General features: G+C 35.3%; 1 protein-coding gene across 12 annotated transcripts in view; it reads left to right on the top strand.

Annotated features, from left to right (window-relative positions):
• KIAA1109 (KIAA1109 ortholog) overlaps positions 1-15075 on the top strand; it is a 214937-nt gene that overhangs the window by 63519 nt on the left and 136343 nt on the right. For all 12 annotated transcript variants that reach the window (XM_042983961.1, XM_042983959.1, XM_042983962.1 and 9 more), the window contains 3 exons: positions 1468-1676; positions 8357-8584; positions 9381-9518. In XM_042983961.1, the coding sequence (XP_042839895.1) occupies positions 1468-1676; positions 8357-8584; positions 9381-9518 (575 nt within the window). The remainder of the gene's footprint in view (positions 1-1467; positions 1677-8356; positions 8585-9380; positions 9519-15075) is intronic.

Below are 15075 nucleotides of genomic sequence, written 5' to 3'. Positions count from 1 at the left end.
TGCATGGATGTTGACTATAGTACAGTATTAATAAACTCTTGTCATATATCGTATTTAATGCAACTGGCAATAGGGCAGCAGAGGAAAGGGTTCATATCTGCAGGCAGCCTGATCTAGAATGAAGCAAAGCATTCCCAAGCTTACTCTTGAATGGAAAAGCAAAGGACTGTCCATAGGTGCTTTGAAGTGACAAAAAATACACTAGTGCCAGTTGTGGGCACTTTCCAACTTGCTGAAAAATCACTGATTGCTGCCAAACATCGTGGCCTGAGACCAAGCACCAAGCATCCGAGCATGGGAGATGATCACTCACAATCCTGCAGAGAGAGGGAGAGAGAGAGAAGAACCATTGACTCAGTTGTGATCATGTGACATTTGGCATCACATGCTACTCATATTGTAAGACATCGTTCATTTATCAAGTTAAAATTTATTGGAAATGTTTGCTCATCTTGCAGAATACTGGCAGAGCAAGTTATTTGCAATCCAAGGTTTTACTGTACTAGAATAAGCTATTTCCTGGTTTACATTATCTCATAATCCTTATAACAACTCTGTGAGATAAATGTTATTATTGTCATCGTAGAGTTGAACAAATAATGCTTAGAGAAAGTAAATAATTTTTTCAAGTTCTACCAACTAGAAACAGAAGAGCTGTAATATCAAGGTGCATGTGAGTATATACATAAACCACTTGGTTTCATGAAATGTTATTTTTTTTGAAATGTTAGTTTTTTTTTAAATGTACTTTCACAATTATCATATCATTTCATAATTATTCCAAACTGGAATTAGAATCAAGTGATTTTTAATTTGTATTTTTCCAGTGAGTTAAGAGTTAAAGAATAGTTTTCATAATTGTTCTTATGTTTGGAGCTTGATAATGTCACACTGTATTTGAATTACAAAAAAAAAAATCAAGTTTATTTATTGTGAGAGTGTGGGGGAGGAGCAAAGAGAAAGAGGGAGAGACAGAATCCCAAGCAGGCTCTGCACAGCGCAGAGCCTGTTGCAGGGCCTGAACCCATGAAACCGTAAGATCATGACCTGAGCCGAAACCAAGAGTCAGACACTTAACTGACTGAGCCACCCAGGTGCCCTGATAATGTCACGCTGTATTTGAATAGCTGTTTATGTGAAAACAACTTAGTACTTTAGTGCCCAAGTATAGTTAAAGCCTAATTGTGACCTGAATTTATATTGCAGGGACTCAAGAATGTTAATAGGAAATTTTCATTGATTCTGTGCCATCTGGTTATGTATTTCTACACATATTTCTGTGAAGTCTTCTATTGTGTATTCTTATTAGTCTTGCAGGTCTATTTTCATTAGATATTATAGGTACTATATCAAAGATTGTTCATGAAAAATTGCAAAATAGAATCTCTTAGTGAATAGTTCCTTAAAGAACTTCTAAGAACTTCCCCTCCCCAAGGCATTCTTCTCTTTTTTCTTAATTTTTTCCAGTGTCAGAAATGGAAGAAACAATGCTATCTGTATTAAGGCCATCCCAGAAAACATCAGACAGAGTTGTTTCTTCTCCTTCTACTTCGTCACGCCCACCTATTGATCCCTCAGAACTTCCACCTGATAAACTTCATGTGGAAATGGAACTTTCTCCAGATTCTCAAATAACTCTATATGGACCATTATTAAATGCCTTCTTATGTATAAAGGTATGATTTTCAAAAGAAGTCACACATTTTTAAACATAGATAAAATGGTTAATATCTAATTAAAATTGAGACCATTTGAAATAGCCAGTTAGATGGTTTAAAGTTGTTGAGGATATATCATATATGTTGATTAGACTTGTGGTGTTAGACTCGATTACAAATTCATTTATTAAAAATGGTGTACTTCTCAGTTGAGTTTTTGTTTTGTTTTTTTAGCATTGACTATATTCTAGGAATTGTACTAGTTGCAGGAGATAGAGATGATACAGCATTTTTTCTCAAGGAGGTAAGCTAGAGGATATAATAGGATAGACATATATAGGGGCAAATTTTTAACAGGTTGTAATATAAGAGCAAAAGAAGTACAAGAGAACCTTGTTATCTGAAAATAATAAAATCAGTGAATTAATTAAAAACAAACAACTTTATTTCATGCTAAACAATAAGCAAAGATATGTTTGGAGCACTTTCTTAACATTGAAGCAAATATATGAAAATAAGGTTTTTTTCAGAGTATGACAAATTTAGGTTCTAAAGAAGTATGCCTTCTTTGAATAAAGACTGAATCAAATGTCAATTCATTTTGGTATAATTTTTCCCTTGAAGTTGTATGATTGCATAGTATGATAGCTCTTAAAGGTTGATCAAGCATGATCAAGGTCAATCAAGTAGAGAGGCTGTATTAAGATAAATATGTGAGCAGTTTGTCAGTTTTCTACACATCACTCTTCTTTTGATATTCAAATCATGTTTTACAAAAGTCCCCAGCAAGTCATCAATAACTCTTACTGATTTACTCATTTTTATAGGTAACTGCTCTAAGCCTTCTAGATCCATACTTTAGCACTGATAGCTTTACCTGTGATTTGAGCGGTTGTCCAGCATCACTTTTAGCAACTTCATAAAATTCTGCGTTTTTCCAGGATTTTGCCAATTCACTTTGCTTTAGATTTTCATTATACTGTTCAATGTTCTACCACATCTGATAATCAAAGTGAGACTAACTGTCCAAACATTATCAATCATGAGCGTTAGAGTTACTTGTGGGATAGATTTTTGTGTGAGTCTAAATTTATCATTATTTATTTGCTTCCTTGTGTACTTTCATAACTGGAGGTTTGGATATTGAATGCTTAGGTAACAGGCAATCCGATAATGTACAGTGACAGGAGTAATTAATTCTGGAAAGGGTCTAGGATGATCAGGATTATCAGGAAAGGACAATCAATGTTTGTTAATAAAGGCTGTCTGGAAGAAGTACTTACTAGCTGAACAGATTTTGTAGGTATCTAAAATTTTTATATTTGATATAATGTCTTATATTTACTAAAAACTACCTTAAAGCATCAGATGATATAACTTAAGATAAAAGATGCAAGGGACAATGTGTTTAATATTTGTGGAATCTAAGGTGTCTGTTTGGTTTTAGGAGAGACTCCTGAAGGAGTGATTCTTCAGATTGAAAGGGGAGAAATACCACCCCTCACCCCACACACACATTTTTTTTTACCTTGTGACCATTGTTTGACCTAAAATATTCTTCACATATTTCTCCCAATATCTTGTTTTCTTGGATTGCAGGTGAATAACTATGAAGGATTTAAAATGCATTTTTCATGTTAAAGTTTCCTTGAAGAGGCTGAACTATATTTTAATTTAAATGTAAGCAATGATTTAGTAAGTGAAGATGGTTATATTGTTATAATACGAGTTTTGAATACCAGCAAAGAGATATTGACACTGTTTTTTGCATTACTCTATGTATATGAGCCTCAATTTTTTTCTTCTAAAAATTCCATAGTAATATATATTCATCAAAAATAAGAGTACTGTAACAAAGAAAAATAAAGAGAAAGGAGTATATGCCTTCTTTGGACTTCTTTACAAATTCTATTCCATAAACGTAACCTCTGTTGATAGTTTGTTTTGATGCAGTCCTTTTCATACATTAAGATATAACAACTGTCTAGTATTGTCAAAAGTTTGTTGTACTGAACTTTGTGTTAGTATTTACATTCATCAAGTTAACTCAGAACTTGTATGAAATGTCTACTAAAACATATTAAAATTTTTAAGGTTTTGAAATATTAAAAAATATATATATCTAAAATATGACAAAAGGTTTTTTAAGCCGGTGAACTCTATGAACTCTTTATTAGGAATACAAGTAACTCTTTAAGTCTTTTTTTTTTTTTTTTCCTTCTTTCTTTTTTTCCCTTCTTCCTATATAGCTTAGGTGTCATGCTGGTATGGAGATATTATCTGATCTTAAATATCTCTCTTTAAATTACTTTTTAAAAATTTGTTTTAATATATAACTTATGTTCTACTTAGTGTCAGTGTTAGAATGTATGTATCTATAAATAAAAGAAAACAAAGAGAATGTGAAAATTCATGTAACTGAGATTGTATTTTCCTTACTAGATTTAAACATCAAGATTACTAGATTTAAACATCAAGAAATTTTAAAGGATAGGTTAGGAAAAAAATGAATCATTTTATATTTGTTTGACTGTAAAACTGATTTCCAAAATCCATAAAAGAAACTAGGCTTACTATTATTATTACTAGGAACTCTGAGGAGAATATATACTAACATGCATTAAAATCAATGAGAATATTTTATGGAAATGTCTACATCTTCTGAATTGACTTCTCTTTTTACATTTTTTCTTAATGGAAGAATGGAAATCTGAATCTAAATACTGATAGCATGTCAGTGGTAGTCAGTAGTAACTGTGGATTAAGGGTGGGTATAGTATGTATGTTTTTCTTACTGAAAAAAAAGTTTTAGTGCTCTTAAACAGAAGCCTGGCTATCAAATTTCCATGAAGAAAGTTTGAATACTGGAAACTGAGTACCTGTAGATTTTTTTCCTCCCCCTGCATCTCTGAATTTATTAGCTGTCTTCTTTTAACTATTGTAATAATTCTTCTTTTTCTTCTTTTTTGAGAAATGAGTATCATTACATAAATATGAATGTTTAGGCTGGGGAAAAAATGATAGTGTCCTGTTACTTGCAATAGTTACTTGACACTAATAATAAACTATCTCTAGGAAAATAAAATTTCATAGGACTCTTAAGTAGTTTGAAAATATAGCTTATTTTATCATTTTAAAATTCATTCATGCCACAAACTTGACAAAGTAATATGTTTTCCCAGTTAGGTAAGTCATTGTTCTGTTGTTTTTTTTTCCTAGTGTTGTTTTAAAGATAGTTTTAAAGATAGTTCAGTCTTGCATGCCACTTACCATAACATCGAAATGGAATTTTTGTCTTTGTAAATATTTGTGTACATTTATTAATCTTAAAATACTATAAAAGTTTGCCATAATATATTACTACTTATACTTCAGTCAGCCTTTTGGTAATTTTTTTTTAGTGAATCCTTAAGAAATTAACCCTTACAGATGGAGTTCATATACTAAAAACAAAACAAAACAAAAACAAACCTAAAATGAAAGCAAATAAAACTTCAATCACACACTCAGCATTAAACATTTAACACAAGGCTAATGTTTTAAAGGAGTTATGATTTTATCACTATCTTTAATTTTTAAAATTTAAAAAAAAATTATTTATTTTGAGAGAGAGAGAAAGAGAGAGGGAGAGAACAAATGTGGGAGGGATGGAGAGAGGGAAAGAGAGGGAATCCCAAGCAGCCTCTGCACTGTCAGCGTGGAGCCCTAGGCAGGGCTCGAACCCATGAACCATGAGATCCATAAATAATGAAGATCATGAGATCATGACCTGAGCCAAAATCAAGAGTCAGATGCTCAACAGACTGAGACACCCAGGTGCCCCTTAACAGTAATTTTGTCAATAATATTCAATAGGTTCAGACATGATAACTCATAAAAGACTCCTAGAGTGTTTTAACTCTAAAAACAGTCATTGGCATATTTAATAAAAATTAGCAAATGTCCTCTACCATGTTAGGGATTTCAGTATTCCCTAAAGAATTTGCTATGAGTTATTTCTGTTTTAGATAATTAAATGGAGATTGGTTTGTTAGCAAATTGAACATTAGGCCCAAGAGAATATTTTTCTTTTAATTTTAATAATCTATAGTAATTTTCTTTTTTTAAGGTTAAAAGTTACAAGAGACTGTAAGAGACTACTAGGGAATCTTTTGAAAATAAGATATATAGAGTAGGATTATTAAAAATTGGCTAAAATGAGCATGACTTATTTCTGTTGATTTGTTGGTAACTCTTTGTTGAAAGCTAATAAACGTGAACAACTGTACTCTGACTCCATTGATAAGTTGTGTGGAGGAAGGGTGGAATAGAAGTGATTGGGTCTAGTGGCCATTTACAGTTAAATTCACTGAAGAAACCATTCTTTCCATCTGTCTCTGGAATGTATACCTGTTGGCAAACCTACTGAACCCATCTCCAGGACTGGAATGGAATGTTTATTTTGAAAAGGCTTCTCAAATGATCTAAGGGAAGACTGTGGCTCTGAATACCTCTAGATCTTTAATGTTGATTGAAATCAGTTAGGGGCACCTGGGTGACTCAGTCGGTTAAGCATCTGACTTGGGCTCAGCTCATGATCTCACAGTTCATGAATTCAAGCCCCGTGTCAGGCTCTGGACTAACAGCTCAGAGTCTGGAGCCTGCTTCAAATTCTGTATCACCCTCTCTCTCTGCCCCTCCCCTGCTGGTGCTCTGTCTCTCTCAAAAATAAATAAAAACATTAAAAAAAAAAAAAGAAATCAATTAGACATTTATTTTTCATTTTAAAATTTTAATGTTGGAATTTAGGATAAAAACCAATGTTTATTCACATTTATATTTGTGCTTGAATTTGTCCATGGTTCAGAGTTATATAATAAAGGCAATTATCAAGATGTCAAGCAGGTTCTAAGTAGGACCTGTATTAGAGGCAGGTAACGATAGAGAATACAGGAAAAAACATTAGTTTTGTGAGTCAGTAGCTTTGGGATTTTAATATTAGTCCTGCCACTAATTAACCAAATGACTATATGCCCTGCAACACTTTTTCCTATTAAAAGGTATTTAATTGGCCTGATTAATTGACTAGTCAGAAAATAAATGTCATTAAGTAAAATGCAGAATTTATCAAAATACTGACTTGATTTCTAATATTCAAGAAATATAGTTAACTGTGCTAACAGGAATATTTTAACAACTTTTGATTGCTACTGACAGATCAAATTGGTAAAATTTAAATGCAGAATAATGGTAAGATAAAAGAATTTCATTTAAAATACATCAGGTAGAGGGGCACCTGGGTGGCTCAGTCAGTTGAGCTTCTGACTGTGGCTGAGGTCATGAATCTCACGGTTCATGAGTTCAGGCCCAGCATCAGGCTCTGTGCTGGTGGCTCAGAGCCTGGAGTCTGCTTCAGATTCTGTGTCTCCCTCTATTTCTATGCCTCCCCACGTCTGCCCCCCCCTTCTCCCTCTCTCTCTCTCTCTCTCTCTCTCTCTCTCTCTCTCTCTCAAAAATAAAAACATTGAAAAAAATTAAAGTCAGAGAGACAAATACCATATGATTTCACTCATATGTGGAATTTAAGAAACAAATAAGCAAAGGGAAAAGAGAGAGAGAGAGTCAGACCAAGAAAAAGACTCTTAATTACAGAGAACAAACTGATGGTTACCGGAGGGGAGGCATGCAGATGGGAGGGATATAGGTGAGATAGGTGAAGGGGATTAAAGAGGGCACTTGGGACAAGCACCACTAGGTGTTGTATGGAAGTGTTGAATCACTATACTGTACATCTGAAACTAACATGACACTGTATGTTATTTGGAATTTAAATAAAAAGGTTTTTTTTTAAGTTTATTTATTTTGAGAGAAACAAAAAAACAGAGTGAGTGGGGGAAGGGGAAGAGAGAGAGAGGGAGAGAGAAGAGAGTCCCAAATAGGCTCTGAGCTGTCAGCATGGAGCCCAATGTGGAGCTCGATCCCACAAACTGTGAGATTATGAACTGAGCTGAAATCAGGAGTCAGACACTCAACAGACTGAGCCACCCAGGCACTCCTAAATAAAATGTTTTTTAAAAAGGAAAATAATAATAATAAATTTAAATTCTGGTGTAAAACGAACCAAGATATTAATAGTTAAAATACTTTGCATAAGGAACCAGGATGAACTATGCGAAAGGAAGTTTTGGTAACCATCAATAACATGTTTTTATCATCAGGAACCAAAATTGGACATTCCTATTCAGGTTGTTAAAAGCACTTTTGATATTATTTCACCTAGAATATATGAATTGTGGTAGTTAGCTAATTGGATTTAGATTGATTTTCAATGAATTGAACTTCCTTCAAAGGATGTCTTTTGGGTATTGTTGTCTCAGAACTCTGAGAAAGATTGAAAACTTTTGAACCTTACACATCTTCAAAGTTTTCTTAGAGTTTTTGCTATAATTGGAGGTGGTTTGTCATGAAGCTTTACTATAAACTTAGGTTATTTATTTATTTATTTATTGTTACAGAATGTTTATTTGCTAAGTAGCTAAGTAGGTGTATGTCATAAGCATATGTATCTCTCTCTTTTTTTTTTTTCCTTTCAAGGAAACAGACCATATACTTTTAACCAAAGAAAATAGGGAGATGCTTAGTTTACAAAATTCAGCCTCTAATTTGAAAAGTTACTGTTACATATCTCTTTGATAGCAATTTGTTCTTAATATTTATAGGAAAACTACTTTGGGGAAGATGACATGTATATGGATTTTGAAGAGGTTATTTCAAGTCCTGTTCTGTCACTGTCAACATCATCCAGCTCTGGGTGGACTGCTGTTGGAATGGAAAATGACAGAAAGGAAAATGAAAGTTCAGCCAAATCAATTCATCCGCTTACCTTGCGTCCTTGGGATATTACTGTACTTGTTAATTTATACAAAGTTCATGGGCGTCTTCCTGTTGTAAGTGTTTACATAATCAAAATAATCTGGAGTGTATTATGAAATTCACCCAACTCAGACAACTATATGTGTGTGTACACACATGCACACACTAATAAAAAAATTCAGATTCGAAAACTTTAAAATTTATCCTTTTACCTTTATAAAGCTAGTTTATTATTTTCTTCATAATGCGATTACTTAATCATTGATAATTTTCTGTTTCTCTTCTTTCACTTTAGTTCCTTCTTTGCTGTTCTGTGTCACGTTAGAACATTTTGTCATGATGTTGAGTTGCTGGGTTTATAGCTAGCTCGACGGATATTCTAGGATTTATGTTGTCTTATCCTTTATCTCCAACTCTAGACCATTGGGTGCCTTATGGTGAACTTACTACAAAATCAAGATGCAGATTGACCCTGGAGATTGAATTGTTTTCTGGGGTTTGGATCCAGCACAGAATCCTGGTTCAGTCTAAGGGTGACCCATGGACTTTTGGGGCTGACTTGCAATGGGATTATATTGCCCAGAGAACCCAGGGTTGTTGGAGTGAGGCCAGATAGGGAGGGTGAGACCCTAGAGAATTGTGCTGCCTCCTGGCTCCGTGTCATGTACCTACGGTTGCACAGCAGAGGAGTCATCTCTGGTGCTTAGTAAACCTAACGATCTTAGTAGAGTACAGAACAGTTTTGTCAGTAAACTTCTGCTTTTTAAGAATCAAAATCTCTTAATTATATAAGTGTGATTTTTATTTCCCTATACTGCCTTGATCTTTATTTTTTCTATATCTTGATTATGGTATTTTGTTTGACTTTAGCATGGAACCACTGATGGTCCTGAGTGCCCTACAGCATTCTTGGAAAGACTGTGTTTTGAAATGAAAAAAGGATTTAGGGAGACCATGCTGCAACTTGTCCTATCACCCCTGAATGTGTTTGTCAGTGACAATTATCAGGTAATGTGAAAGTGAGTCATGGTAGGGGCTTAGAGATGAATTATTACTCTTTACAGGGTTGATACAGTGTGTTAGCTTCTGTGTATGGTATAGGTAGCTCTTTAAATTAGAAGCTTTTAATTTAACCATATTAAGAGGTTTTGTATATGTATGTGAGTTTTTCAAGAATCTCAGTCTTGTTGTTTTTTTTTTTTTCTGCTGTTTGCTATTTATGTGATCCCATACAATTGTACTCTATTGTTTTTAGAGATGAAGAGAAATATTTTATAACTTTTTCATGTTTATGGAAGGGAAAAATATATAAAATTTTGGTGGACTCTGTTGAAAATGACAACCTGAATATTCATCTTATCCAGTCCTATAAATCTCCAAACATACATATCCACATGGCCAGTAGTTTATTCTTTTCATGTAACACTTAAAAGATACTTTGTTAATCCCTTCAAGATATCCCAGGGCTGTTTGGAAGAGAACCAATAATATTCACCAAAAGGGAATAATTTACAATCTTGGGTAAATCATCACTTTGTTGTTATTTTTTAATGTCAGATGGCTTCACTTTTCATTTACCAGTACTTTAAGGCTCTTCCCTACTTTATTCAAGTTGTGAGCTTTAGAAAAATAAATGGATTTTAATATAATGCAAAGTAAAATTATATATGGAAGGATGAATCTGATACCCCCAAATCATCAACTGATGATAACTTGCATGGTTTCTATGTAGTAACTGATCATTTTATTTAAAATAGCCTATCCCTTCTTAACTGCTTTGCCACAACTGACCATATTTTTCTACATAGAATCTAATTTTTTCATATGTATATATTTTTGACATAGCTGAGCTCATAATGGCTCAGAATTAACTAAATATGCTTATTTTTGCCACAGAGAGTGTTTCTTTTATCAACTTTTATTTTTAAATAATAGGCATACCTCATTTTATTGCATGTTGCTTTATTGCACCTTGCAAATATTGCATTTTTTACAAATTGAGGTTTGTGGCAACTCTGCATCAGGCCAGTCTGTCAGGGCTGTTTTTCCAGCAGCATTTGCTCACTTCATGTCTCTGTGTCACATTTTGGTAATTTTCACAATATTTGCAACTTTTTCATTATTGTATTTGTTATGGTGACTTGTGACCACTGATCTGTGATGTTACTTTTGTAATTGTTTCGGGGTGCCACACACTGCCCATATAAGATGGCAAACTTAATTGATAAATGTTGTGTGTATTCACCAACCAGCTGTTTTCCTGTCACTCCCCCTCTTCCTGGGCCTCCCTGTTCTCTAAAACACAAAGGTATTGAAATTAGGCCAATTAATAACCCTGCAGTGGCCTCTGAGTGTTAAGTGAAAGGAAGAGCTGTATGTCTGCCACTTTAAATCAGAAGTTAGAAATGATTCAGCTTAGTGAGGAAGGCATGTAGAAACCCAAGGTAGACTGAAAGCTAGGCCTCCTGCACCAGTTAGCCAAGTTGTGATGCAAAGGAAAAATTCTTCAAGGAAATTAGAAGTGCTGTTCCAATGAACACACTGATGATAAGAAAAAAAAAAAACAGCTTATTATTATTTTTAATGTTTATTTATTTTTTGAGACAGAGACAGAATGCGAGTGGGTTGGGGCAGAGGGAGAGGGAGGCACAGAATCTGAAGCAGGCTCCAGGCTCTGAGCTGTCAGCACAGAGCCTGACACGGGATGCGGGGCTCGAACTCACAAGCTGTGAGATCATGACCTGAGCCAAAGTCGGATGCTCAACCGACTGAGCCACCCAGGTACCCCCACAACAGCTTATTTTTGATACAGAGAACGTTTCAGTGGTTTGGATAGGAGATTAAATCAGCCACAATATCTCCTTAAGCCAAAACCTAATCCAGAGCAAGGCCCTCACGCTCTTCAATTCTGTGAAGTCTGAGAGAGAGGAGGAAGTTGCAGAAGAAAAGTTTGAAGCTAACAGAGGTTGGTTCATGAGGTTTAAGAAAAGAAGCCATCTCCATAACATAAAAGTGCAAGGTGAAGCAGCAGGTGCTGATGTAGAAGCTATAGCAAGTTATGCGGAAGATCTAGCTAAGATAAGTAATGAAGATGGCTACGCTAAAGAACAGATTTTCAAAGTAGATCAAACAGACTTCTATTGAAAGAAGATGACATCTAGGACTTTCATAACTGGAGAGGAGAAGTCAATGCCTGGCGTCAAAACTTAAAAGGACAGGCTGATATTCTACTTAAGGGCCATTTACAACTGGTAACTTTAAGTTGAAGCCAATGCTCATTTACCATTTTGAAAATTCTAGGGCCCTTAAGAATTATGCTAAATCTACTTTGCCTGTGCTCTATCAGTGGCACAACAAAGTCCGGATGACAGTGCATCTGGTTACAACATGGTTTACTGAATATTTTAAGCTCACTATTGAGACCTACTGCTAAGAAAAAGAGGGTTCTTTCAAAATGTGGGGGCTCATTGACAATGCACCTGGTCACCCAAGAGCTCTAATGGAGATGTACAGTGAATTTCATATTTCCATGCCTATTAACACAATATTCAAATTTGCAGCCCTTGGATCAAAGAGTCCTTTTGACTTTCAAGTCATATTATTTAAGAAATACATGTTGTAAGACTATAATAGCTGCCATAGGTAGTGATTCCTCTGGTGGATCTGGGCAAATTGAAAACCTTTTGAAAAGGATTCACTGTTCTAGATACCATGAAGAATATTCATGATTGATAGGAAGAGGTTGAAATATCAACATGAAGAGGAGTTTGGAAGAGTTGCTTCCAACTCATTGATGACTTGAGGGGTTTAAGATTTCACTGGAGGAAATAACTGCAGATGTAATGGAAATAGCAAGAGAACTGGAATTAAAAATGGAGCCTGAAGATGGGACTGAATTGCTGCAATCTCATGATCAAACTTTAATGGATGAGTTGCTTCTTAGGGATGAGCAAAGAGTGGATTCTTGAGAAGGAATCTATTTCTGGTGAAGATGCTGTGAAGAGTTTTGAAGTGACAACAAGGATTTAGATTATTACATAAACTGAGTTGATAAAGAAGCAGCAGGGTTTGAGAGGATTGACTCCAAACTTGTAAGAAGTTCTTCTGTGGGTAAAATGCTGTTAGACAGAATGGCATGCTACAGAGAAATTATTTGTAAAAGAAAGAGTCAGTCAGTGCAGCAATTTATAGTTTCGTATTTTAAGAAATTGCCATAGCCACCCCAACCTTCATCAGCCACCATCCTGATCAGTTATTAGCCATCAACTTGGAGGCCAGGCTCTGCACCAGCAAAAAGATTATGACTTGCTGAAAGCTCAGATGATGGTTAGCAGTTTTTAGTAAAAGTATTTTTTAATTAAGATATCTTTGTGTATAGTTTGTTTTTAGACATAATGCTGTTGCACCCTTAATAGACTATAGTTTGGTAGACACAATTTTTATGTGCACTGAGAATCAAAAAAAATTTTATCTGACTTGAGCTATATTGTCATAATTGCTTTATAGTGGCAGACTAGAACTGAACCTGAAATATCTCTGAGGTATGCCTATAATTATAGATTCATAAGGAGTTGCAAAGATAGTACAGAGAGGTCCTATGTACCCTTCACCCAATTTCTCCCATGTAGATCTTTTACATAATAAGTGTAATATTAAAACCAGGATTGATATTGGTACAATGTGTGTGCATAGTTCTTGCCACTTTATCACATGTGTAGTTTCATGTAACTGCCATTGAAATTAAGATACAGAACTATTCTGTCATCACAAAGATCTCACTTGCGTAACACTAGTATTTTAACTTACTATAGAAACCTTAAAAATCACTCTCAGAACACTTGGGTAGCTCAGTCAGGTAAGCATTGGACTCTTGATTTCCGCTGGGGTCATGATCTCATGGTTCATGAGATCAAGCCCCACATAGAGCTCTGCACTGATAGTGTAGAGCCTGCTTGGGATTCGCTCTCTCTCCCTCTCTTTCTGCCCCTACCCCCTGCTCATGCTGTCTGACTGCCTGTCTGTCACTCTCTCTCAAAATAAATAGATAAACCTAAAAAAATAACTCCTACCCTCCTGTCTTAGTAGGTCATTAGAATTGGTTGTTTTTTATTCTGGGAGGTGAGTATGTGGAGAAGAAGCCCCTCTTTTTTAATCTATTGAGGAAATTAATAAAAATAAAAGGGAAATAAGTCTTCTTATGTCTGAGTTCTGGGAATCTTAGGTGAGTATCTCTGTTTTCTTAGGCGTACTTGCTAACACCTCAACTTTTATTTTTTTATTTTTTAAAGTTTACTTGTTTTGAGAGAGAGAGAGAGAGAGAGAGAGAGAGCATGAGCACGGGAGGGGAGAGAGAGAGAGAATCCTAAGTAGGCTCCATGCTGTCAACGTGGAGCCCGATGCAGGGCTGAATCCCACAAACCATGAGGTCATGACTGGAGCCGAAATTAGGAGTCGGGCACTTAATGGACTGAGGCACCCAGGTGCCCTCAACTTTTATTTTAATTACTGCATTCTCAAAAGACTTTACTATATATAAAAAGAACATTTTATCGAGTTCATGAGAGTTCACATTAATCCTAATTATAATTGTAATTATTAGTTATTGGCAAACGTACAGAGACTGGAGTATAATGTATGATTTATTTGGTGATTAGAAAAGAAGTCCGTCGATCGGAGATATCAAGGTGCTAGTAGATGTACTGGTGGTATTTTGTTTCCTACATGGTTAGCACTTTATAATTTACCCTGAAAGCAAGGGTACTTTCTATGTATTCTCTTAGAATTTACTTATCTACCTAACTTGCTTACATTTTATATATCTGGCATGACTATTCCTAAGAATTCTTTTGTGGTACAGGTGAGTTACCCAGGATTTAGCTGCTTATTCTCAATAGCATTAGTCTTGTTTTTTGGTTGTTTTTTTTTTTTTTTTTTTTTTTTTTTTTTTTTTTTTTGAGAGAGAGAGAGAGAGAGGGAGAGAGGGAGAGCAAGAATCCCACAAGGTGCAGATAGAGAGGGAGAGAGAGAGTGCAGAGCCCGGAGTGTGGCTTGAGCTCACCCAAAGCTGGGCTCGAGTTCATCTGAAGTGGGACTCAAGCTCACACAATGCAGGGCTTGAACTCACTAACCATGAGATTATGACTGGAACCAAAGTCAGATGCTTAACCAACTGAGGCACCCAGGCATCCCCTGATAGCATTAGTCTCAAGGCAGGGCCTCAAGGTTAAGGATCTGAGATGATGGATAGATTATTGTGTCCGACTTATGGAACCATCCCTTTTAACTTATGAGCATTTTATGATGTATATTAGTTTCCTAGGGCTGCCACAGCAAAGTACCTCACAGTGGGTGGCTTAAAACATGAGATATTTGTTCTCTTATAGTTTTGGGGCTTAGAATTGTGAAATCAAGGTACTGGCAGGGCCATGTTTTCTCTGAAGGATGTGGGAAAAGATCTCCTTGTCTCTGCTAAGCTTTTGGTGGTTGCTAGCAATCCTTGGCATTCCTTGCCTTGTAGACTCATTGCTCAACTCTGTGTCTTTGTCTTCTCATAGCATTGTCTCCA

This window comes from Panthera tigris, chromosome B1 (genome assembly GCF_018350195.1).
Source record: "Panthera tigris isolate Pti1 chromosome B1, P.tigris_Pti1_mat1.1, whole genome shotgun sequence".
Taxonomy (NCBI): domain Eukaryota; kingdom Metazoa; phylum Chordata; class Mammalia; order Carnivora; family Felidae; genus Panthera; species Panthera tigris.
This window is presented reverse-complemented; position numbering and strand designations above follow the sequence as displayed.